We start from the raw sequence: 26965 nt of genomic DNA on the forward strand, positions 1-26965 counted from the left end.
GCACGATGACGTTATTGAACGCTTTGTCAAAAAAGACATTGTGAATGGGACACTATGAGGGATTACATACATGCAGGGATTTAGTCTGAATTCAACCCACCCTTACCTAGCATACTGTTTTAGGCTAATTGTTGATCAGCTGTCATGTTGCTGTGCAGCCGAATATGCGCATTATTTGCACATGGCTGCGTTAGCTGTAACAGAGTGTTACAGTATGTATGTGGTTTACATGCTTACTGAAAGCCCTGAATGAAACCCCACCGCACGCCACTGATTAGTAAAAATGTGTGTACATAATGAATTTTACTTTGAATTTTACTTTACTTTACGTGTGTGCATTAATACGGTCTGGGTTATGCTCAGTTCACTGGGATATTTACTTTTAAAACGTGACGTCAGTGACGTCAGAGACAGATGTTTTGGCGCTACTGTGGTATCTATAGTAACGCTGATGTTATTATTTGAAAATGATAGAAGAAGAAGTTATCTGAGCATCAACTCAAAACGCGACTTGAGCAGAGAAAGTGATCATCGAAACTCCGTCCGCTAAGGTAAGAAGTCAGTAAAACCTTCAGGAAAATGAGTAGAAAAGTAGAAATACAATGATATTACATTAGTCCTAAAGGTTTTCTCATCCTAAATGACAATTTACTCTTGACTAAAATCCACAAAGACAATCCGGCTCGTTTCGCTTTTTGGTTCCGCCTCATATGTATTTATTATGGACACTGGTGCATATCATGTGCAGAGGAGAAGGGAAAAAAGCTGAAAAAGTCTCAGATTTATGCAAATCACAAGTGAATATCGTCTACGAGGCTGATGGATTTGTCCAGAGGCGGACAAAATAATTTAAACACAACATTAACCATATAAAAACAGCAAATAAATCAACAAACAAATATATTTATTCCACAGTTTACATCAAAAATGAGAATAACTTCTCTGGAACGTTTGGCACCAGATAGAGGCAACTACCTGGAAAACATCTCTTTTCCTGGCCCTCTGATGAGGTGAGTCCTTTTTTCTCCTCTCAGATTCACACACACACACACACACACACACACACACACACACACACACACACATGTCATAAGGTGGTCAAAGTCTATGTTCAGTAATCCATATCCATCTATTACAGCAGTAAGACCCAGAAGGAGGATGTGATGCGGTTTATCGAGAGAAAATCCCAGGAGTGCCTACAGCATGTGGAGGAACCCAACCAAAAGGAAGCGTATTTCTTCTGGAAGCTTATGGAGCTGCGTTGCAACCAAAATGGAGTAAGTGTTTTATTTGCTTGTGTCTAAACTGACCATTGTGGTTTAATCAAAATTATTCATGATAAAAGCAGCAAGAGAATTTATCTGCAAAAACTCAAAATTGGTCTGAATTGTAAGCACATGAATGAATAATTATACTGTACCTAGAGTAGGTATGGAAGTTAAAGATGTTTCTTCTACAGAACACACTGCTGGCTGAAGTCGCTGTGCTCCTGTTTAAGAACTACAGACTTCAGAAGAAACTGGTATAATTTTTTTTTTATATTTATTTTTGAAGTCTTGTAACGATATTAGTTATACCTTTGTTTATTAATACATCAGCATCACTATCTGTCAGTTTTTTATACTGTCATTGTTTTTGCTTTATATTTCGCTCACTAATGTGCCAATTCCTGTTTCAGCTAGGGGTTAACAATCAAGATAGCTGGTGTCTTCCGCTGGCGAAACTTTTATGCTCTGACAACCCAGAAGACCAGATACTGAATGATGTGATTCAAATGGGACAGGACCTTGGTATGGACGACAGTAACACTATTTTATTAACTTCACATGTTGTAATTATGTCGTAAACACTGGACTGTTCCATGAACCCAAATCCTTACATGTATGTTTGGTCTTTCATCTGCAGACTCCAAAGGACTGACCCATGCTGCACAGCTGTGTTACATAGTTGCAATGGAGGAGCTGCAGATTTTAGAGAGATCCAGCTTCGAGCTCATTGGCTGTGACAGGTATTGGGTGTGTGCTTGTGTGAGAGAGTGTGTATGATTAATTTTTGACTTGCTATTGAAAAACCTTTGTCGTTGTGCAGACTGGGAATCAGCCAATCAGCCATGAGGGAAGCGATTGAAAAAACTGAGGTATACGAATACGTATGTTGGCTGACCACAGGGTTCGCCCAGCCAAACTTCCAGGTTGGACTTTCTCTTTTTATTTCTTAATATTTCTTACAATTTTGTTATATTCTTTTTATAGTGTACAAATTTAAGCAAGAACCTTTTTACAAAGAAAGAATAACTCTGTCTGTCTATCGTAGAGCTTCAAGTCCTATCACGCCATCAGGCTATTTGAGTTTGGCCTTTTCGACCAAGCCTTTGAGTACTGCAAGACCATCGCTACAGCAATCGCTTCCTTTCCACAAGAAATCTCAAAGACCACAATGAAACTGACCATTGCGGTAAATAGAATTATCAATATTTGTGAAGTAGTTCCAAGTTATTATATGCAAAATATTTAGCCAGTTTTCTTCCCCTGATTGCCTTGTAGCTTTCAGAGACGCTACACCAAGGGAAGGGAAAAGAACCAGAGTGGCTGCTAAATCTTCGTCAACTGTACGCAGATAAAGTGTTTATGCCGATGACCCCAGAAGGTAGCCTAATGTATAGTGTGGTGTTCAATCTCCAGCGTCCACGTGAGGAACGCCATGATAAAACCTGGGGTATGTTCATCTACCATTTGGACCAAAACCCTTAAGAATCAAACAGAAAGGAATGTACAGTAATGATTTGGAGCACAAATCTGTCAGATCTTTAATATGTTAAAATAGTCTAATAGTTTTATATACTTGCACCATCTAATGGTTTATTAAAAAGTTTGAATCTAATATGGTCATGTTTACATAAAACCTACATTAGTTTTTGGGTAAAAGACAGAAGGGATCAGAGCTGAAAAGATTAGTTCAGATTGATTTTTCAAAACCTCTGAAAGGTTAAGAGACAGTAATTATGCAATGTTTGCAAGTTTAAATGTGAAAGTTGTAAATTTGTTATTTAAGAGTTCTCTTGATAAGACTGGATGTATAAAATGTGTTTTTGCAGGTACTCATTTATAAGGTATCTTACCGAACTCTGGGACATTGACATGGCAACACACTTCTTATTTGTTACTGAATGCTTGTGTATTTGTTTAACAGAGGTGTTTGAGTCCCAGTACACTACTGGAGAGCTGCTGGGTAAAGGAGGCTACGGGAGTGTCCGTGCAGGAGTCCGTAAGGCAGACGGTAAACAGGTAACAGGACTGCACGTCTACAGCCAATTTACACTAATCAACACAATGCATCACAACTTGTGGACTGTATATGGGTAGTTGACAAATGACCAAGAAAAAGTACTTTTTTGGAAAGCATAACTTTTTAAGAAAAAAATATATATATTTGTGAAGTATGAAAATTTCAGAAATATTTGTGGAGTATGAAATTTTCAGAAAATAGTACTGGTCACTCATTTTGTCAATGACCACATATTTTTTTCACTTTTTCACTCAACAATACTGTAAATGTGTCCTATGGTGTGACATTTAAAAAGTACTAAGAAATTATATTAAATAACATAAAATAAATACTTGAGATAGAATTGTTCACATTATTAAAACATTATTTTCTTAAAGTGATATTTATTTTACATGAAAGTACTAATTAGAATCATTTTCACCATGAATAGATGAATGGTGTCACACCAAAGGACAAAAAACTTAACTTCAGTGGTCTTAAAACATAGTTAAATATTTAAACAATTCTGAGTGAAATACTTACCATGTGCACTTCTCATGGTTTTCATAGGGGTCTTCAGTCACATGACCTTGAGTGGGGTCTTTCAATTAAATGTAGTTGTCCATGATATTGCCCAAATTAAAATTAGGTTTTTGCATAACACCAAAGGACATTTTTTTCTGTGACAAACTTTATGAAATTCCTACAAATGTATGTATATGAAAAGTGATGGCCACTTAGTGAAATAGACACTTGCACAATTATGCCAGGAGTGTTCATTAAGATTTTTAAACATTATTTTCTTTATTTATAAAATGTAATATTTATGAAATAATGTTGTCTACCGTCACACCATAGGACAATTTTGAGATTTGGCTCAAAGTTCTAAAAAAAACTAACTAACTTGGGTATTAAAACAACAAATTCATATAAAACAAGAAAATGTTTAACCATTTACAGTATTCTAAATTATGAAAATGTGAAATAAATTGTTTTATCTTCTGTGACAGTGAAAAAGCCATGTCACGTCAACTACCCATATGTCTTTTTAAGGTTCTTTATAAAAATGTAATTATATATTGTATATGTGAACAGGTTGCCATTAAACATGTGGGCAAGACGACGAATGACGTTTTCATCACCATTGTAAGTAACTTAATTTCTTTCTTAGATATTTGCACAGAATTATGTATAGAATTATGTGTAAATTGATTGTTTCTGGTAACATAATAATGAATGATCCATAATAGACACCTGAGTCAGTTCTAATCCAAGCCTTTCTACCGTAACGTTTCTATTTGCTATAATTTAGGGGTAATCACGGTACACTCATGCTGTGTATCTGTTCATATTTTAAGCCTGGAGAGACACACAGCCTTCCTCTGGAGGTTGCACTGATGGAAATGGTGTCCAAGCCATCTCGATGTGAGAAAGTGTTGGAGCTGTTCGAGTGGTTCGACACGTCAGACAGCTACATCTTGGTTTTGGAGAGACCCAGCCCCTGCACAGACCTCCGTCAATTCCTGAATGGTCACAATTGTCGACTGTCAGAAACACTGGTGAAACAAATCATGCGTCAGTTGGTACAGGCTGCTCGCCATTGCAATGAGCATGGTGTCCTGCACCGTGACATCAAGGCAGAGAATATTCTCATCAACACAGAAACGCTGGAGCTAAAGCTGATAGACTTTGGCTGTGGGTGTTTGCTGCAGGACACCCCCTACAAATGTTTTGCAGGTAAGCATGTAACAGGTATTGGATAGAAATGCAGCAAAGAACCATTTTTGTCATGTTGCTGATGGTGCTCCTACTCTCTTTTTTACACAGGAACTTGGGCGTACTGCCCACCTGAGTGGTTATGTGAGGAACTATATTTGGGTGTTCCTGCTACCATCTGGAGCCTGGGAGTTGTTCTGTTTGACATGGTGTGTGGACACCTGCCCTTCAGTTGTGAGGATGACATCATTGACCGGAACATGCGAATCGCTCCCGGCTTGTCTCGAGGTGAGAAAATCAAAACCCATCAAGTTTAGACATGTATAGTAACGCTGGAAAACCTGCTTTACACTATAAATGAATCATATCGACTGATTTTCAGAATTAAAATCGTTTATCTACAATTTCTAACTAAAGATCTCTCTCATCACTACACACAGGTTGCCGAGATCTGATCTTGTGGTGTCTACACAGACATCCTTACGTTCGTCCCACGTTCGAGGAAATCCTCAGCCACGAATGGTTTGAGGAACCTCAGAAGAAAGTCAAGGTGAGACAGTGAGAAGAAAATAGACCTGAATATATCGAGTGAAAACATGCTATAATAGTCCAGATCACATGACTTGTACTGCTCTGTAACAGAGATTGCTGTGCATTAATTATATTAGATTACACAAATACAATTACACAGAGATTAAAAATAAAAATTCAGTTTTTATCTATTTTGAAATAGTTTTCAAGGAAATAATCTGAGTAAAAATTAAAACCCATTAACACAAAGAAATCTGCAGCTATATAAATAATAAGCTCAAAGTAATACTAACAAATATGTAGAACTTGTTAATTGAATAATTGTAGACCTTTTTGCAGTATCTATAATAAAGTGAAGGCTGTATATATTTAATTAATTTCTGTCATCTGTTAGTAATCAAGTGCTTGCATTGCATGCAGTCAAATATTAGGCACATCCAATATGATACTATTTTATACTAATCATATTTATCACACTTTTTATTATTTATTATGTACATGTACAATGCTATTTTCTTTGTCTAGGACCAGCTTCCTCTTCTGGAGAGCCAAATTACACCATGGGGTATGTTAAAATCTAGCATTTACAGAAATGTGGCTATAATGTGTTCCTAGTGAACGTATAACAGTAAAAAGTTACTGTGCATTTTCTTATTTCAGCTTGATTTAAATTATTGTCTGTCTGTTTAACAGAGGTGTTTGAGTCACTGTACACTCCTGGAGATATGTTGGGTGAAGGAGGCTACGGGACAGTCTGTGCAGGATATCGCAATGCGGATGGCAAGCAGGTCATTTAACTGCACACGACATCTACAGTTAATTTACACTAAGCATCAGAATGCAGGAATCATAAAGCATTAAATATTATCTATGTCCCTGCGGTACAATCACAGGGTTAAATAATAGCACTTGCCTGATTGTCTGGGGCAAAGAAAAACAGCAGAATGAAAAATCATATTTTTTAGGAAACAGTTTACTAACTGAACAATGTCATTGAAACCACTGCAATTCATTTGATTGTTTAACCTTCATCAATTGCTTAATCCATTTGTGTGTCCGGTCAACATGAATAAATTGTATCAGTTGTTGCCAGTCGTCTGCAAAGTCAGACTTGTAGCAAAATGTTGGTAAAATTTGAGTACAAGGCTAAGCGAGTCCGATACCTTATTCCCCAATGTGAAAAGTTTCTGTTTATTTCTGATCGCAACTGTGTACAAATTATGATTTGTTCTTTTTTCATGTTTTACAATAACAATATAAATGTTTTGTATATATGTGCAGGTTGCAATTAAATACGTGAGAAAAAGTCCGGACAATGACTTCATCACCATTGTAAGTAAACTTCTACTTCTAAGTTTCTTAAATTGCAGAAAAGTCATAGAGTTCAATTATCATCCATCTGATGAACCAGATGATTTGGTTCTGCTAAAATATTCCAAAACCTATCTGAATCATTACCATTATATCATCCATATTCCAGTAGTTTAGAAGAATTGATTCCAATTGAGGGCTAACTGTATCTGTTGGTATTTCAGTTTGGAGAGACACGCAGCCTTGATTGGTTTGAGATGTCCAACTGCTACATCTCGGTCCTGGAGCGACCACGTCCCTGCACGGATGTCCAGAAATAACACCAGCGTTACTATTGATTCCACAGTAGCACCAAAACATCTCTCACTGACAAAGTCAATTGTTGTCAAATGTTTTTTTACAGACAGAAAAAATGATAAAATATTATAAATATTATAAAGTCAATCTTATATGTCTAGTATTTTATTTAAGGACATGTATTATATTTTTTTCTATGTGACATTTACAATTATGTAGATTTTCTTTTTTCATAAATGTTACCAAATAAATGTAAACACTTTCTCTATGAACGTAATCTACTTTTATTACAAAGCACATACACACACAAAAATTAAACTGTTTATTTTGCCTACATTAAAAAGTAATGATTCACTATCTTTTGTATAGCTACCTGGTAAAACCTCCAAATGTTTGGAACAACAAATGTGTACATTAACCATATACAATTTGACACACAATTTGATGGGGAAGAGCTATATGAAAGGATATTTTCTCACTTAATGTTGTAGTTGGAGCTGGTCAGCCCCATTAGCAGCATGCAAGCTTTAACAGTACGGCCACATCCTTACAAGGTCTCTTTGCCTTAAAGAAGGCTGGATACATCCACAGGATCCTCTCCATCAGCACCATGGACCACAAGGATCTTGAGGATGTGTTGAGTGGAGTCGCTTCAGCTGTGATCCTGCATACAAATTAAAAACAAATAAAAACAGAATTCATTTGAAGTGAGTTCATCATCAGGGCAGAATAAGCACAGAGTATGTGCTTAACACAAACATCATTAAACATAGCTTACGATAATGTTACACTGAGTCAAATCTAGAAGGATGGCTGGACCCCACAAATAATAACAACCCCCCAACCCCCCCACCATCCTGGAATTAATGTTGGTTTCAGCCATAAATTGTGTCTCTCTGCACATTTTCAATGCTGTAACCCCTATGGCTTTGTAACCCCCAATTTTTTTTTTTTTTTTGTTAATGTATTTCATTTGAATCATTTAATTTGTTCTTCCAGGTGATAGAATATTTTATTGCCATTTACAATGTACAAAGCAGTTCCAAAAACAATTGACACTCTGATTAAAATGTAAAAAAAACAGAATGCAATCATTTGCAAATCTCATACATTCACAATAGAACATCGAAAACATTAAATGTTTTCTTGTCAAATATCTAGGAAAAAAAGTCATTCTGATTTTGATAGGTGTAACAAATCTCAAAAACATGCTGATGGTTTAGATTCTACCTGTCTGATCGATACCATTTTGTAAATTTAAATGGAGAATCAGTTCTAGGACCTCTGCTTTTGTCAATATACATGTTTCCCTTAGGAAACATCTTTAGAAGGCATGGGATTAGGTTCCTGACGATACCCAGTTATATATCTTACCAAATCCAGATGAAATATCTAAATTGTCTAAATTAACTGAGTATATTCAAGAGATAAAAGGTTGAATGACCTGTCATTTTCTGTTGTTAAATATTAACAAGGCAGAAATACTACTTATCGGTCCAAAAACCGGTACACAGAAGCTCAACTTCCATTTGGAGGGATGTACTTTAACTATTAGCTCAACAATGCAAGACCTGGGTGTTATATTAGACAGCAATTTTTCTTTTGAAAATCATATCTCCCATATTACTAAAACAGCCTTCTTCCACCTCAGAAATATTGCTAAGCTAAGAAACATCCTATCTTAATCTGGTGCTGAGAAGCTAGTTCATGCATTAATGATTTTCAGACTGGACTTTGGAATGCATTACTAGGTGGTTGTCCTGCATCTTCAATAAATAGCTACCATTAGTTAGTTCAAAATGCAGTTGCCAGAGTTCTTACCAGGACAATGTTCATAAATGATCATAAAACACCAATTTTATCGTCTTTATATTGGCTACCTTTTAAATTTTGAATTGATTAAAAACTGCTGCTACTTACGTTCAAGGCTCTAAATGGTTGTTCCCATTTATCTAACCAGTCTTCTAACACACTACACAATCCTTCACTCTCTCTGAGATCACAAATCTCAGGACTTCTGGTAGTTCCCAGAATATCAAAATCTACTAAAGATGGTAGTGTGTTTTTGTATTTAGCTACTAAACTTTGGAATAGCTTTCCTGGGACTCAGACACACCTTCCCAGTAAATGTAGGTTAAAAACCTCTCTCTATTCAGGCATACAAATAATACTCCCATAATCCTCAATTCAATTCAATTCAATTCAATTCAAGTTTATTTGTATAGCGCTTTTTACAATAGACATTGTCACAAAGCAGCTTTACAGAACATAAACACAGAGCAGAAGGTAGACATAATTAATGATAAAGGAATTAACAAATAATAAAAGAAATAAGAATTAACAGAATAAAAATTCTAGATTATTATTAGTTGTATATAGTTCACAGTGTGTATGTATTTATTCCCCTATGAGCAAGTCTGAGGTGACTCAGGCAGCAGGGGCATGGAAAAACTCCCTTAAATTGGTAAAGGAAGAAACCTTGAGAGGAACTGGACCAAGGTGGAACCCATCCTCATATGGGTGACACTGGGGGTGTGATTGTAATATACAGTCAGTTAAATGCTGTATTGGTGTGAGGTTCAAGGACTTTTGATCTCCTGAGTACCACAGAGTCTAACTGGAGATGTCTCAGGATTCTTAGAGTCGGCCTCGGCTCAGTGGACGTCCAAAGGCTTCGTCCCACAGAGGACGTTGGGAGCTGGTACAGTGTCTGGATGCCTCGGGATAGGTACAAAGAGAGAAGCAGTGGAAAGGGATTAACACATCTGCTGTTCATAAAAACGTGCCGGTCTGATGTACTGGTGCATGATATTATGGGATGTATTATGTGTACGCCTGACTAAAGAGATGAGTTTTTCATCTACGTTTAAACTGGGAGAGTGTGTCTGCGCCCCGAACACTATCAGGAAGACTATTCCAAAGTTTGGGAGCTAAATAAGAAAACGCTCTACCACCTTTAGTAGACTTAGATATTCTGGGAACTACCAGAAGTCCTGAGTTTTGTGATCTCAGAGAGCGTGAAGGATTGTAACGTGTTAGAAGACTAGTTAGATACATGGGAGCTAAACCATTAAGAGCCTTGTACGTAAATAGAAGCATTTTGTAGTCAATTCTAAACTTAACAGATAGTCAGTGTAGAGATGATAAAATTGGGGTTATATGGTCATACTTTCTTGTCCTAGTGAGAACTCTGGCAGCTGCATTTTGGACTAACTGTAACCTATTTATTAAAGATGCAGGACAACCACCTAGTAATGCATTACAATAGTCCAGTCTAGAGGTTATGAACGCATGAACTAGCTTCTCAGCATCAGATACAGACAGGATGTTTCTCAGCTTGGCAATGTTTCTAAGGTGGAAGAAGGCTGTTTTGGTAGTATGAGCGATATGATTTTTAAAAGACAAGTTGCTGTCTAATATAACACCAAGGTCTTTCACTGTCGAGCTACTAGTAACAGTACATCCCTCTAAATGGGAGTTAAGTTGTGAGAGTTTCTGTGCATTGGTTTTTGGACCTATGAGTAGTATTTCTGTCTTATCGGAGTTTAACAATAGAAAGTTGCAGCTCATCCAGTCTTTTATCTCTCTAAGGCACTGAGTTAATTTGGACACTGTGGCTATTTCATCTGGTTTTGATGAGATATCTGTGTGTCATCAGCATAACAATGGAAACTAATCCCATGTCTTCTAATAATGTTCCCTAATGGAAGCATGTATATAGAGAAAAGCAGAGGTCCTAGAACTGATCCTTGAGGGACCCCATAATTAACTGGTAGTAAACTGGAGGATTCACCATTTAATTCTACAAAATGGTATCGGTCAGACAGGTAGGATCTAAACCAGCTTAAAGCCTGACCATAAATACCTGTGTAATTTTGTAAGCGATCTAGAAGAATGTTGTGGTCTATAGTGTCAAATGCAGCACTAAGGTCAAGTAGAACTAATAGTGACATACAGTTTTGGTCCGAAGCTAAGAACAAGTCGTTTGTAACTTTAACAAGTGCAGTTTCTGTGCTATGATGGAGCCTGAAGCCTGACTGAAACTCTTCAAGGATGTTGCTCTCCTGTAAGAAGGAGCTCAGTTGAACAGACACAACCTTTTCAAGTATTTTAGACATAAACGGAAGGTGTGAGATAGGTCTGTAATTTGATAGTTCATTAGGATCTTAGTTAGGTTTTTTGATGAGTGGCCTAATAACTGTCAACTTAAAAGACTTCGGGACGTAACCTAAAAATAACGAGGAGTTAATGATATTAAGAAGAGGAGGCTCACCAGCTTTATGTACTGTAACACTTCTTTCAGTAGTTTAGTTGGGATGGGGTCTAGTGAACATGTTGTTGATTTAGCTGTAGTAATAAGTTTATCTAACTAACCTTAACCCTAACCCTGTCCTGTACTTGTAAATCTGTGTAAAGCCTTAGGTGAGATTGTGTCACTGGTTGCTCTCATATGTTGAGCGTCACCTATTTTATTCCTGATACTTTCGATTTTATCAGTGAAGAATCTCATAAAGTCCTCACTACTGAAATGTGATGGAATAGTGTGTTCAGATTTCTGATTTTTTGTTAAACTAGCCACTGTGCTAAATAAAAACCTGGGATTGTTCTGGTTATTTTCTATGAGTTTGCTCAGGTGCTCAGCCCTAGCAGCTTTTAGAGCCTGTCTGTAGCTGGACATACTGTCCTTATACGCAATTCTTAGTTTTTCTCCATTTCCGTTCGAGGTTACGGGTCTCCCTCTTGAGGGTGTGAGTATGACTATTATACCATGGTGCAAGTGTTTTATCTCTAACCTTCTGTAATCTGACTGGGGCAACAGTGTCTAATGTGCTAGTGAATATAGCGTCTATGCTTTTAGTCATTGCATCTACAGTAGGTCGTTTGAGTTTGAGGGTACAGTAAGAAGTCCGGACAGATCAGGCAGGTTATTTGTGAATCTGTCTTTGGTGGTCGGAGTAATGGTTCTACCGAGTCGATAACGTGGTGAGACACAGTTAGTCTGTTCTATAGGTAGTGAGTACATTATGAGGTAATGGTCTGTGATGTCATCACTTTGAGGTATGATATCTATATCAGTGACTTCTATTCTGTGTGATATTATTAAATCTAGTGTGTGGTTACGTCGATGAGTTGCACTAGTGATGTTTTGTTTGAGCCCAAGTGAGTTTAGTAAGTCCATAAATGTGAGTCCTAAAGCGTCGTTTGTGTCGTCAACATGAATGTTAAAGTCTCGTACAATTCATGCTTTGTCAAAGTTAACCAATAGGTCTGAGAGAAAATCTGTGAAATCTCTAAGAAAAACTGTGTAGGGCCCTGGGGGTCTGTACACGGTCGCTAGAGCAAGAGACATCAGGGATTTCTTCGTGTGCATGTGCGATAGTGTAACATTAAAGACGAGCACTTCAAAAGAACTAAATCTATGCTGTGTTCTCTGGGTAACAGTGAGGTAATCACTAAGGATAGTGGCGACACCACCTCCACGACCAGTCAGACGAGGCTCGTGCTTATAGATATATCCTGATGGTGTAGACTCATTTAGACTGATGTATTCATTTGGTTTAATCCAAGTTTCGGTGAGGCAGAGTGCAGTAAGGCTATTATCTAAGATCATTTCATTTACAATAAGTGCTTTGGGTGCAAGCGATCTAATGTTCAGAAGTCCAAACCTTAAGAACTGTTTTTCTTTGGCATTTTTCTGGTCTAATTACAGTAAGATTATTTCGAGAACTTCTCGTGTATTTACTTTTTCTCACTGCTCGGGGAACAGACTGGATCTCACTGCTCGGGGAACAGACACAGTTTCTATGGGGTGAGCTATGCGTGCATTTTCTGTGTCAATTTGCTGAGGTGAAGGATGGCTATTGAGATTTGAATTTAAAGAGTAGTTTACTAGTCGTATGGTGTTCAGCGCCCTGGAGATGTGGTCCGAGAGGATCTCCGCTCCAACTCTGCTGGGGTGCAGGCCGTCAACACGGAATAGCCTAGGACGCTCCCAGAAAACATTCCAATTATCGATAAAGAGTAGTTTCTGAGCCTGACACCATGACTGTAACCATTCATTTAAAGCAAAAAGTCTACTGAACCTTTCAATTCCTCGCTGGTACGTTGGAAGCGGTCCAGACACGATGATCCTCGTCGTGGGCACTGTGCTGCGAACCTGTCTCCACCAGGGTGTTGAAGTCCCTCTTCAGGATCTCCGACTGCCTCAGGCTGGTGTCATTCGAGCCGACATGAAGAACCACAGCTCTGGTGTTTCTGCTCACGACTCTAGGTACCTGTGCAGAGACATCAAGAACACGAGCACCAGGTAAGCAGTGAGTGCGAGCCTTACCTTTAGCCACCGTAGCACGGACGTGGTGGACGATGGAGTCTCCGATGATCACATTGTCGCAGTCCGTCTTGCGAAGGGGGGCAAAGCGGTTCCGTGTGGGGATCTCGAAGACCGGCGGTGGTGGAGGGGGAGAGGTCCTCGGCCGGGGACCGGCACGCGTCCTCCGCTGCTGCACCCAGGGCCTGCGGTGTCCTGGCGCCGGAGTGAACAGCTCCTGGGCAGGCCACTTCATCGGTGTGTTTGGCCTGGACAGAGATACACGCGGGGTAGAGGTGGAGGGAGTGGTAATAACATCCTGGGAGTTTACCTGAGACAGGTGAGCGACCGACCGGGGAGCTTCCAGCTCGGCTTTCCGCTCCCGCAGCTCGGCCTGCTTCTCCACAGCAACCAGCTGGAGTTCTACCGAGTGCAGCTCCAATGCGTCCTCAACTGCGCTCAAAGGCAGAGACGTAACCGACATGATGTTACAGAGCAAGTACAACAGATTGTAGTAGCGGTAGCCGAGCTAACAGGCTAGTTGTGCTAGCCGGCTAGAAGCGGACTATTTAACCTGTTTATTTATTTATTTATTGTATATCACTTGCTTCTAAAAGATGAGAAAGGACATGGAGGAGAGCAGGGTGGGAGCGAGCCAACCCATCCTCATTTAGGTAACACTAGAGGGTGTGATTATAACTGCTGTTCATAATCTTAGCAAGCACTAGATGATAATGTGCATGTATTAGAGCATAGGATTAGGATTGGGAAGCAAGCTGCACACAGGAAGCAAGCTGCACACAGGAAGCTCTCGCATCTTCCAATTTATATGCCTGGCTGAGTATTTTTTATTCAATTCCGAGTTATCTTGAGTCTACACTTTAATTCTTGACATCGTATTTACTTGTGGAGCCAGGGACCAGAGCAGGACCGGAAACCAGGGTGGTGCAGGAGGCGGAGCCAGAGACCAGAGTAGGACCGGAGACCAGGCTGGTGCTGGAGGCGGAGCCAGAGACTATAACGGAGTTGGCAGCCAGGGTGGTGCTATGGACATAGGTTCAGGCCAGGCAGAGAGTTCAGGCAGTTTGGGTGTCACGATGTCGACTGCGCTCTCCGACTCAGTCATTTCGGTCGACCCGGCCGATTCGGCCGGTTCCGTCGGCTCGGCTGGTTCAGTCGACCCGGTCGGTTCGGCAGGTTCCGTCGACCCGGTCGGTTCGGTAGGTTCCGTCGACCCGGTCGGTTCCCTCGACCCGGGCAGTTCGGCAGGTTCCATCGACCCAGTCGGTTCAGCAGGTTCCGTCGACCCAGTCGGTTCCCGGCGACCCAGTCGGTTCAGCAGGTTCCGTCGATCCGGCTGGTTCCGGCGACCTGGCTGGTCCAGCTGGCGGCTTAGGGATGCCGGCCGCCCGAGCCGACCTTATCGGGGTATCCGCCAGTTTGGAGACCAGCCGGTTAGCACGGACCTCAGCCGAGCTCGCCGGTACGGTAGCCATGATAACTGGCTCAATCACGGGTGTGCACGGGACTGGCCTGGACGGAGGCACTGTGGGGCATTCGGGCGTCCGTGGCCGATTCCACTCTGTAGCCCACGGACCCCGATGCTTGCTGCCCCCCCCCAAAAAAATATTTACGGCCGGCTTCCGTCTCTACACTGCTCAAGCTTAGTGTGGACCCGCCCAGGAGCAACGCCAAGTTGACAAACTCTGAGAATGATTTCATCTCTCGGGTAGACGGCATCAAGTATCGTAGGATGTCCTTAAGTCCGTGCTTGAAAATGGCTTTGAGAGCCTTCTCGTCAAAGTTGACCTGATTGCACAGGTCCACGAAAACCTCCGTATATTCCTCGACCGGGGAGTCCTCCTGACATAGACAACACAGGATTTCTGCTGGATCTGTGACACGGTGAGACAAAAGGCGAGTGGGGATCCAAATGCAGTTTTCTGCTTAATGAACAAAACACAGATGAACAGGCAGGCAACACAAGGCAGAACACGGAACAAAACAGAAACAGGCAGGCAAAACAGGTCATAACACTGAGCAGAGAACAGGGAGCAGAGAACAGGGAGCAGAGAACAGGGAGCAGAGAACAGGGAGCAGAGAACAGGGAGCAGAGAACAGGGAGCAGAGAACAGGGAGCAGAGAACAGGGAGCAGAGAACAGGGAGCAGAGAACAGGGAGCAGAGAACAGGGAGCAGAGAACAGGGAGCAGAGAACAGGGAGCAGAGAACAGCATACACCAAACACCAAAAACGACCAACACCAGGGAAGTGAACAGACAGAGTAAATGTAGTAAACAGGAACCAATCACAAAGCAGAGACAATCAGAAACAAAGACAAAACACCTGGGGAAGAGATGGAATGCAATTAGTGTCCATGATAAGCAATGAGTGGGCAGAGCAAACAATTAACAGGGCAAGGCAGCAGACAGACAAAAAAGAAAACACAGACGGACTCACTACAGTTATATTAATCTTTATTTTAACTTTTTGTTTGATGTTTATGTCCTGTAAAGCTGTAACAATGTCCATTGTTAAAAGTGCTATATAAATAAATTTAAATTTGAAAACATGAGAGATCCACCATGCTTTACAGTGGGGATGTCTTGTCACCGTAGGCCGTTGAATCCTCTTGGTCTCATTACTCCAAATGACTCTGCTCCAGAAGCTGTAAGGCTTGTCTAGGTGTCTGATTGCTCGCTGATGTCTGATGGCTCATTGGATTGGAATTTGCCGATTTCATTTCAAACCTACTTTTTTTTCTTTAGACAAAGCATAAATTGTGGGAGACTTGATAAGTTAGAAGACCCTCTGAAAACAGCAGTTGTTTAGATCTTAGATTTAGTAGGGCTTAACCAGAATGTAATAATACCCACTAATAAAGGATGTCACACTCTTGGTCTCATTCTAAACCTCAGATTAAATATATTGATGATTAAATATAAATACAGATTAAATATAGTGACGTGGCAAATTTGCCATTTACGTTTGCTACTGCCGAGAGATTTATTAAGTCTCCCAGAATTATCATCCATGATTGGAGCACTATCTGACACTATAGAACTTGATTACTACACCAAAGATATTGTAGTTCCACTTAAAAGAAAACTAATTAGAAAAAACTTGCACCCTGGCACAATGACCACATATGAACTTTAAAACTACGAAATTAGAACAATGGGGTCAAACTAAATGAAAAAAAAAATCATTTATAATCATCATAATAACATTTCTGGTTAATCTCTGTGAGCTTCTTAAAAGAGAATGTGTCAGTTGAAATACTTGTTACTCCCCTAAACGACCACAAGGCAATTTCCATAAATATTAGTTCAATATTTCTTCTTCTGCTTCTGTAACTGCTCGATATCCCTCTGGAAAAACTCTTATTTAAGACATGTTAAACTGGAACATGGAAATATAATTTATTTTCAAAATGATTATGATAAAGAATGCTGTGATGAGGATGTACTCCTGTAAGAGTTTTTAGATGCTATGAAATTTTTGATGTATAATAAATCACCTGATATCCGATTAATATTTTTTAGCTAACAAGTTGTGTATGAGACTTCCATGTTTTAGAATAGTAGTACTAGATACTAGGAATACAATATGGTTTGTTGTATGGACTTATAGCAGAACTGGGGCTTTATGTTGTTTACTGTTATACTTGTTTACTATGCACTAGACAGTAAATTGACTGCACTACAAAAATGCCTTTTCTCCATAAGTTGATGCTTATATAGCAAACATTTAGCAATTCATCAAATGTCACAAAAGTGTGAGTTTGACCATGAACTTAAAGTACTGTCTGTTTATAACATGTTACAACATTGTGCTGTTTTAACAGCATAAATTAGCCACTAGGTGGCATAGTGATGTGATGAATTTAACATTAGTATAGACTCTGCAGTTCAGCCTGCAGTAGTGCATCTCTGACAGTCTTTTACACCAGGGTGTCCAGTCTTATCTGTAAATGGCTGGGGTGAGTGTGGGTCAGTGGTGGGCCGTCAGGACCAGCAGGGCTTTCTCTGCTGGCCCTATAAAAATATTTTTTTAATTTTTTAATCAAAATTGCAAAATTCGTTAGTTTTGTTAAGGTTGAACTGGAGTATCCTCAAAAAGTCAGCTTACACAGCTTGGACCAGCTCTACAGATATTGCTATAGGCTTTGGTTGAAGGACAACACATCTGATTTGTTACAAGCATTAGTGACAGAAAAATCAACCAATCAAATTTTGACGTTTATTGACAGCACGTCCTCTGGGTATAGCGACGTGCCCAGCGCTACCCCTAACGTCTGTCGGACATTTCCAGCGTATGAACGTGAAATTCAGTTTCGTTTATTTCCATAAATATCTACACCTAGCTTAACTTTAGCTTAATTTCACTGGTTGTCTGTACCTTTCATAAGTTGAGACAACACCATGTCGCTAAGGTTCATACTCTGCAACTAATAAACGTAGACCTACTAGCACTATGCATTATATTTTGAAAAAGTAGATTATCTTAATATCAAAATCTTAATTTTTCTCAGGACTCAATGATAAATAAGTGTCTGATCGTTGGAACGAACAAAAAAAAATAGAAAATCGCATTCATGACGATTTATGGTGCTTTTATTTCCTTTAGACCTTTGCCTACATCGACGCTGATGCATTAAAGAGGAGGGGGGTCCCCGTTCCAAGATGGCGGCTCTATTGACGCATTCGTTCCAATGAACTGCAGTACTCAAGGCGACAGTGTAGATATCTATGGTGAATTTCAAAGAAAATGACAACTGCTGTCATCTTAAAACGCTGACATCTTAAAACGCCTTTTTCAAGGTACACTTTTGCAGACGAAAGTGAAATAGTTGAGAAAGAAAGACCTACACCCAAACTGGATTCAATAACAAAGGACGGCAAAGGTTTTGTGCGCCATTTTAAAGATTGCAATTATGAGCGCTATGAGTGGCTAACAGCTAGCACCCAGCACAAGAAGTTATTTTGTTGGCCGTGTTTACTTTTTAATACGAGTAAAGGGACATGGAATGATTGTGGCTTTGACAGTGTGGACAGACATTTCCAGACGCAGAGCTCAGGATGGAGAACTATACGGTGCACAGTTTGACCTGTACAGGCTCAAAGCTCAGCTCAAAGTCATGTATAGCATGTCAAACTTTCGCGGTAAAAGTGTAAGCGATCTCCTGAATTTTCTGAGGACGACAGGCCTTGCAGACAGTATGACAGAACTTTACACACTCACATGCCTGATCCTAACAATACCAGTGTCTGCAGCCTCTGTGCAACGCTCGTTTTCGGCTCTCAAATGGAGTAAAACCTACACAAGGAGCACAACTGGACAATCAGTGCTGTCTTCTTTGGCCTGTCTCTCTATTGAGAAAGAATTATTCAATCAGCTGAAGCAAAAAGGACAACTGCACGATGACGTTATTGAACGCTTTGTCAAAAAAGACATTGTGAATGGGACACTATGAGGGATTACATACATGCAGGGATTTAGTCTGAATTCAACCCACTCTTACCTAGCATACTGTTTTAGGCTAATTGTTGATCAGCTGTCATGTTGCTGAGTGCCTGTATGTGCAGCCGAATATGCGCATTATTTGCACATGGCTGCGTTAGCTGTAACAGAGTGTTACAGTATGTATGTGGTTTACATGCTTACTGAAAGCCCTGACTGAAACCCCACTGCACGCCACTGATTAGTAAAAATGTGTGTACATAATGAATTTTACTTTGAATTTTACTTTACTTTACGTGTGTGCATTAATACGGTCTGGGTTATGCTCAGTTCACTGGGATATTTACTTTTAAAACGTGACGTCAGTGACGTCAGAGACAGATGTTTTGGCGCTACTGTGGTATCTATAGTAACGCTGATGTTATTATTTGAAAATGATAGAAGAAGAAGTTATCTGAGCATCAACTCAAAGCGCGACTTGAGCAGAGAAAGTGATCATCGAAACTCCGTCCGCTAAGGTAAGAAGTCAGTAAAACCTACAGGAAAATGAGTAGAAAAGTAGAAATACAATGATATTACATTAGTCCTAAAGGTTTTCTCATCCTAAATGACAATGTACTCTTGAGTAAAATCCACAAAGACAATCCGGCTCGTTTCGCTTTTTGGTTCCGCCTCATATGTATTTATTATGGACACTGGTGCATATCATGTGCAGAGGAGAAGGGAAAAAAGCTGAAAAAGTCTCAGATTTATGCAAATCACAAGTGAATATCGTCTACGAGGCTGATGGATTTGTCCAGAGGCGGACAAAATAATTTAAACACAACATTAACCATATAAAAACAGCAAATAAATCAACAAACAAATATATTTATTCCACAGTTTACATCAAAAATGAGAATAACTTCTCTGGAACGTTTGGCACCAGAGGATAGAGGCAACTACCTGCCTGAAGGGGAAAACATCTCTTTTCCTGGCCCTCTGATGAGGTGAGTCCTTTTTTCTCCTCTCAGATATTTACATACACACACACACACACACACACACACACGTCATAAGGTGGTCAAAGTCTATGTTCAGTAATCCATATCCATCTATTACAGCAGTAAGACCCAGAAGGAGGATGTGATGCAGTTTATCGAGAGAAAATCCCAGGAGTGCCTACAGCATGTGGAGGAACCCAACCAAAAGGAAGCGTATTTCTTCTGGAAGCTTATGGAGCTGCGTTGCAACCAAAATGGAGTAATTGTTTTATTTGCTTGTGTCTAAACTGACCATTGTGGTTTAATCAAAATTATTCATGATGAAAGCAGCAAGAGATTTTATCTGCAAAAACTCAAAATTGGTCTGAATTGTAAGCACATGAATGAATAATTATACTGTACCTAGAGTAGGTATGGAAGTTAAAGATGTTTCTTCTACAGAACACACTGCTGGCTGAAGTCGCTGTGCTCCTGTTTAAGAACTACAGACTTCTGAAGAAACTGGTATAATTTTTTTTTATATTTATTTTTGAAGTCTTGTAACGATATTAGTTATACCTTTGTTTATTAATACATCAGCATCACTATCTGTCAGTTTTTTATACTGTCATTGTTTTTGCTTTATATTTCGCTCACTAATGTGCCAATTCCTGTTTCAGCTAGGGGTTAACAATCAAGATAGCTGGTGTCTTCCGCTGGCGAAACTTTTATGCTCTGACAACCCAAAAGACCAGATACTGAATGATGTGATTCAAATGGGACAGGACCTTGGTATGGACGACAGTAACAATATTTTATTAACTTCACATGTTGTAATTATGTCGTAAACACTGGACTGTTCCATGAACCCAAATCCTTACATGTATGTTTGGTCTTTCATCTGCAGACTCCAAAGGACTGACCCATGCTGCACAGCTGTGTTACATAGTTGCAATGGAGGAGCTGCAGATTTTAGAGAGATCCAGCTTCGAGCTCATTGGCTGTGACAGGTATTGGGTGTGTGCTTGTGTGAGAGAGTGTGTATGATTAATTTTTGACTTGCTATTGAAAAACCTTTATCGTTGTGCAGACTGGGAATCAGCCAATCAGCCATGAGGGAAGCGATTGAAAAAACTGAGGTATACGAATACGTATGTTGGCTGACCACAGGGTTCGCTCAGCCAAACTTCCAGGTTGGACTTTCTCTTTTTATTTCTTAATATTTCTTACAATTTTGTTATATTCTTTTTATAGTGTACAAATTTAAGCAAGAACCTTTTTACAAAGAAAGAATAACTCTGTCTGTCTATCGTAGAGCTTCAAGTCCTATCACGCCATCAGGCTATTTGAGTTTGGCCTTTTCGACCAAGCCTTTGAGTACTGCCAGACCATCGCTACAGCAATTGCTTCCTTTCCACAAGAAATCTCAAAGACCACGATGAAACTGACCATTGCGGTAAATAGAATTATCAATATTTGTGAAGTAGTTCCAAGTTATTATATGCAAAATATTTAGCCAGTTTTCTTCCCCTGATTGCCTTGTAGCTTTCAGAGACGCTACACCAAGGGAAGGGAAAAGAACCAGAGTGGCTGCTAAATCTTCGTCAACTGTACGCAGATAAAGTGTTTATGCCGATGACCCCAGAAGGTAGCCTAATGTATAGTGTGGTGTTCAATCTCCAGCGTCCACGTGAGGAATGCCATGATAAAACCTGGGGTATGTTCATCTACCATTTGGACCAAAACCCTTAAGAATCAAACAGAAAGGAATGTACAGTAATGATTTGGAGCACAAATCTGTCAGATCTTTAATATGTTAAAATAGTCTAATAGTTTTATATACTTGCACCATCTAATGGTTTATTAAAAAGTTTGAATCTAATATGGTCATGTTTACATAAAACCTACATTAGTTTTTGGGTAAAAGACAGAAGGGATCAGAGCTGAAAAGATTAGTTCAGATTGATTTTTCAAAACCTCTGAAAGGTTAAGAGACAGTAATTATGCAATGTTTGCAAGTTTAAATGTGAAAGTTGTAAATTTGTTATTTAAGAGTTCTCTTGATAAGACTGGATGTATAAAATGTGTTTTTGCAGGTACTCATTTATAAGGTATCTTACCGAACTCTGGGACATTGACATGGCAACACACTTCTTATTTGTTACTGAATGCTTGTGTATTTGTTTAACAGAGGTGTTTGAGTCCCAGTACACTACTGGAGAGCTGCTGGGTAAAGGAGGCTACGGGAGTGTCCGTGCAGGAGTCCGTAAGGCAGACGGTAAACAGGTAACAGGACTGCACGTCTACAGCCAATTTACACTAATCAACACAATGCATCACAACTTGTGGACTGTATATGGGTAGTTGACAAATGACCAAGAAAAAGTACTTTTTTGGAAAGCATAACTTTTTAAGAAAAAAATATATATATTTGTGAAGTATGAAAATTTCAGAAATATTTGTGGAGTATGAAATTTTCAGAAAATAGTCAGAAAAAATTTTCAGAAAATACTGGTCACTCATTTTGTCAATGACCACATATTTTTTTCACTTTTTCACTCAACAATACTGTAAATGTGTCCTATGGTGTGACATTTAAAAAGTACTAAGAAATTATATTAAATAACATAAAATAAATACTTGAGATAGAATTGTTCACATTATTAAAACATTATTTTCTTAAAGTGATATTTATTTTACATGAAAGTACTAATTAGAATCATTTTCACCATGAATAGATGAATGGTGTCACACCAAAGGACAAAAAACTTAACTTCAGTGGTCTTAAAACATAGTTAAATATTTAAACAATTCTGAGCGAAATACTTACCATGTGCACTTCTCATGGTTTTCATAGGGGTCTTCAGTCACATGACCTTGAGTGGGGTCTTTCAATTAAATGTAGTTGTCCATGATATTGCCCAAATTAAAATTAGGTTTTTGCATAACACCAAAGGACATTTTTTTCTGTGACAAACTTTATGAAATTCCTACAAATGTATGTATATGAAAAGTGATGGCCACTTAGTGAAATAGACACTTGCACAATTATGCCAGGAGTGTTCATTAAGATTTTTAAACATTATTTTCTTTATTTATAAAATGTAATATTTATGAAATAATGTTGTCTACCGTCACACCATAGGACAATTTTGAGATTTGGCTCAAAGTTCTAAAAAAACTAACTAACTTGGGTATTAAAACAACAAATTCATATAAAACAAGAAAATGTTTAACCATTTACAGTATTCTAAATTATGAAAATGTGAAATAAATTGTTTTATCTTCTGTGACAGTGAAAAAGCCATGTCACGTCAACTACCCATATGTCTTTTTAAGGTTCTTTATAAAAATGTAATTATATATTGTATATGTGAACAGGTTGCCATTAAACATGTGGGCAAGACGACGAATGACGTTTTCATCACCATTGTAAGTAACTTAATTTCTTTCTTAGATATTTGCACAGAATTATGTATAGAATTATGTGTAAATTGATTGTTTCTGGTAACATAATAATGAATGATCCATAATAGACACCTGAGTCAGTTCTAATCCAAGCCTTTCTACCGTAACGTTTCTATTTGCTATAATTTAGGGGTAATCACGGTACACTCATGCTGTGTATCTGTTCATATTTTAAGCCTGGAGAGACACACAGCCTTCCTCTGGAGGTTGCACTGATGGAAATGGTGTCCAAGCCATCTCGATGTGAGAAAGTGTTGGAGCTGTTCGAGTGGTTCGACACGTCAGACAGCTACATCTTGGTTTTGGAGAGACCCAGCCCCTGCACAGACCTCCGTCAATTCCTGAATGGTCACAATTGTCGACTGTCAGAAACACTGGTGAAACAAATCATGCGTCAGTTGGTACAGGCTGCTCGCCATTGCAATGAGCATGGTGTCCTGCACCGTGACATCAAGGCAGAGAATATTCTCATCAACACAGAAACGCTGGAGCTAAAGCTGATAGACTTTGGCTGTGGGTGTTTGCTGCAGGACACCCCCTACAAATGTTTTGCAGGTAAGCATGTAACAGGTATTGGATAGAAATGCAGCAAAGAACCATTTTTGTCATGTTGCTGATGGTGCTCCCTACTCTCTTTTTTACACAGGAACTTGGGCGTACTGCCCACCTGAGTGGTTATGTGAGGAACTATATTTGGGTGTTCCTGCTACCATCTGGAGCCTGGGAGTTGTTCTGTTTGACATGGTGTGTGGACACCTGCCCTTCAGTTGTGAGGATGACATCATTGACCGGAACATGCGAATCGCTTCCGGCTTGTCTCGAGGTGAGAAAATCAAACCCATCAAGTTTAGACATGTATAGTAACGCTGGAAAACCTGCTTTACACTATAAATGAATCATATCGACTGATTTTCAGAACTAAAATCGTTTATCTACAATTTCTAACTAAAGATCTCTCTCATCACTACACACAGGTTGCCGAGATCTGATCTTGTGGTGTCTACACAGACATCCTTACGTTCGTCCCACGTTCGAGGAAATCCTCAGCCACGAATGGTTTGAGGAACCTCAGAAGGAAGTCAAGGTGAGACAGTGAGAAGAAAATAGACCTGAATATATCGAGTGAAAACATGCTATAATAGTCCAGATCACATGACTTGTACTGCTCTGTAACAGAGATTGCTGTGCATTAATTATATTAGATTACACAAATACAATTACATAGAGATTAAAAATAAAAATTCAGTTTTTATCTATTATGAAATAGTTTTCAAGGAAATAATCTGAGTAAAAATTAAAACCCATTAACACAAAGAAATCTGCAGCTATATAAATAATAAGCTCAAAATAATACTAACAAATATGTAGAACTCGTTAATTGAATAATTGTAGACCTTTTTGCAGTATCTATAATAAAGTGAAGGCTGTATATATTTAATTAATTTCTGTCATCTGTTAGTAATCAAGTGCTTGCATTGCATGCAGTCAAATATTAGGCACATCCAATATGATACTATTTTATACTAATCATATTTATCACACTTTTTATTATTTATTATGTACATGTACAATGCTATTTTCTTTGTCTAGGACCAGCTTCCTCTTCTGGAGAGCCAAATTACACCATGGGGTATGTTAAAATCTAGCATTTACAGAAATGTAGCTGTAATGTGTTCCTAGTGAACGTATAACTCTGTAAAAAGTTACTGTGCATTTTCTTATTTCAGCTTGATTTGAATTATTGTCTGTGTGTTTAACAGAGGTGTTTGAGTCACTGTACACTCCTGGAGATATGTTGGGTGAAGGAGGCTACGGGACAGTCTGTGCAGGATATCGTAATGCGGATGGCAAGCAGGTCATTTAACTGCACACGACATCTACAGTTAATTTACACTAAGCATCAGAATGCAGGAATCATAAAGCATTAAATATTATCTATGTCCCTGTGGTACAATCACAGGGTTAAATAATAGCACTTGCCTGATTGTCTGGGGCAAAGAAAAACAGCAGAATGAAAAAATCACATTTTTTAGGAAACAGTTTACTAACTGAACAATGTCATTGAAACCACTGCAATTCATTTGATTGTTTAATCTTCATCAATTGCTTAATCCATTTGTGTGTCCTGTCAACATGAATAAATTGTATTAGTTGTTGCCAGTCGTCTGCAAAGTCAGACTTGTAGCAAAATGTTGGTAAAATTTGAGTACAAGGCTAAGCGAGTCCGATACCTTATTCCCCAATGTGAAAAGTTTCTGTTTATTTCTGATCGCAACTGTGTACAAATTATGATTTGTTCTTTTTTCATGTTTTACAATAACAATATAAATGTTTTGTATATATGTGCAGGTTGCGATTAAATACGTGAGAAAAAGTCCGGACAATGACTTCATCACCATTGTAAGTAAACTTCTACTTCTAAGTTTCTTAAATTGCAGAAAAGTCATAGAGTTCAATTATCATCCATCTGATGAACCAGATGATTTGGTTCTGCTAAAATATTCCAAAACCTATCTGAATCATTACCATTATATCATCCATATTCCAGTAGTTTAGAAGAATTGATTCCAATTGAGGGCTAACTGTATCTGTTGGTATTTCAGTTTGGAGAGACACGCAGCCTTGATTGGTTTGAGATGTCCAACTGCTACATCTCGGTCCTGGAGCGACCACGTCCCTGCACGGATGTCCAGAAATAACACCAGCGTTACTATTGATTCCACAGTAGTGAGAAAACATCTCTCACTGACAAAGTCAATTGTTGTCAAATGTTTTTTTACAGACAGAAAAAATGATAAAATATTATAAATATTATAAAGTCAATCTTATATGTCTAGTATTTTATTTAAGGACATGTATTATATTTTTTTTCTATGTGACATTTACAATTATGTAGATTTTCTTTTTTCATAAATGTTACCAAATAAATGTAAACACTTTCTCTATGAACGTAATCTACTTTTATTACAAAGCACATACACACACAAAAATTAAACTGTTTATTTTGCCTACATTAAAAAGTAATGATTCACTATCTTTTGTATAGCTACCTGGTAAAACCTCCAAATGTTTGGAACAACAAATGTGTACATTAACCATATACAATTTGACACACAATTTGATGGGGAAGAGCTATATGAAAGGATATTTTCTCACTTAATGTTGTAGTTGGAGCTGGTCAGCCCCATTAGCAGCATGCAAGCTTTAACAGTACGGCCACATCCTTACAAGGTCTCTTTGCCTTAAAGAAGGCTGGATACATCCACAGGATCCTCTCCATCAGCACCATGGACCACAAGGATCTTGAGGATGTGTTGAGTGGAGTCGCTTCAGCTGTGATCCTGCATACAAATTAAAAACAAATAAAAACAGAATTCATTTGAAGTGAGTTCATCATCAGGGCAGAATAAGCACAGAGTATGTGCTTAACACAAACATCATTAAACATAGCTTACGATAATGTTACACTGAGTCAAATCTAGAAGGATGGCTGGACCCCACAAATAATAACAACCCCCCAACCCCCCCACCATCCTGGAATTAATGTTGGTTTCAGCCATAAATTGTGTCTCTCTGCACATTTTCAATGCTGTAACCCCTATGGCTTTGTAACCCCCAATTTTTTTTTTTTTTTGTTAATGTATTTC

The 26965-nt window shown here is 38.8% G+C and overlaps 2 protein-coding genes and 2 long non-coding RNA genes across 7 annotated transcripts; 2 read left to right on the plus strand and 2 right to left on the minus strand.

Moving 5' to 3' along the window:
- Positions 1-417: 417 nt before the first annotated feature.
- On the plus strand, positions 418-7297 carry LOC125139434 (fibroblast growth factor receptor-like). Of its 2 annotated transcripts, none has more exons than XM_047803485.1 (18): positions 418-551; positions 916-1010; positions 1139-1277; positions 1460-1522; positions 1679-1790; positions 1906-2008; positions 2089-2191; positions 2314-2454; positions 2544-2715; positions 3190-3284; positions 4360-4410; positions 4623-5001; positions 5092-5268; positions 5421-5530; positions 6037-6076; positions 6205-6299; positions 6793-6843; positions 7047-7297. In XM_047803485.1, exons 2-18 carry the CDS (start codon positions 928-930, stop codon positions 7140-7142), a joined length of 2010 nt encoding a protein of 669 aa, XP_047659441.1. In that variant the 5' UTR covers positions 418-551; positions 916-927; the 3' UTR covers positions 7143-7297. The 2 variants fall into 2 exon arrangements, with proteins under 2 accessions (XP_047659441.1, XP_047659444.1); XM_047803488.1 differs by having other exon boundaries at positions 1142-1277.
- Positions 472-26117, plus strand: LOC113646659. 3 transcript variants are annotated; one of them, XM_047803480.1, is made up of 18 exons: positions 472-551; positions 19771-19877; positions 19992-20130; positions 20313-20375; positions 20531-20642; positions 20758-20860; positions 20941-21043; positions 21166-21306; positions 21396-21567; positions 22042-22136; positions 23232-23282; positions 23495-23873; positions 23965-24141; positions 24293-24402; positions 24909-24948; positions 25079-25173; positions 25668-25718; positions 25922-26117. In XM_047803480.1, the coding sequence occupies exons 2-18, from the start codon at positions 19783-19785 to the stop codon at positions 26015-26017; spliced, it is 2022 nt and encodes a 673-aa protein (XP_047659436.1). In that variant the 5' UTR covers positions 472-551; positions 19771-19782; the 3' UTR covers positions 26018-26117. The 3 variants fall into 3 exon arrangements, with proteins under 3 accessions (XP_047659436.1, XP_047659439.1, XP_047659432.1); XM_047803483.1 differs by lacking the exon at positions 472-551 and adding an exon at positions 19170-19406 and having other exon boundaries at positions 19995-20130; XM_047803476.1 differs by lacking the exon at positions 472-551 and adding an exon at positions 19253-19406.
- Positions 6902-7794, minus strand: LOC125139437. The gene is made up of 3 exons (XR_007138493.1): positions 7671-7794; positions 7599-7616; positions 6902-7120 (listed from the first exon to the last, which is right to left on the minus strand). It is a non-coding gene; the product is annotated as an uncharacterized LOC125139437 (long non-coding RNA).
- On the minus strand, positions 25777-26684 carry LOC125139436. Its single transcript, XR_007138492.1, has 3 exons — positions 26547-26684; positions 26475-26492; positions 25777-25995 (listed from the first exon to the last, which is right to left on the minus strand). It is a non-coding gene; the product is annotated as an uncharacterized LOC125139436 (long non-coding RNA).
- Positions 26685-26965: the final 281 nt, after the last annotated feature.

The sequence above is a fragment of the Tachysurus fulvidraco genome, chromosome 2 (genome assembly GCF_022655615.1).
Source record: "Tachysurus fulvidraco isolate hzauxx_2018 chromosome 2, HZAU_PFXX_2.0, whole genome shotgun sequence".
Lineage (NCBI taxonomy): Eukaryota > Metazoa > Chordata > Actinopteri > Siluriformes > Bagridae > Tachysurus > Tachysurus fulvidraco.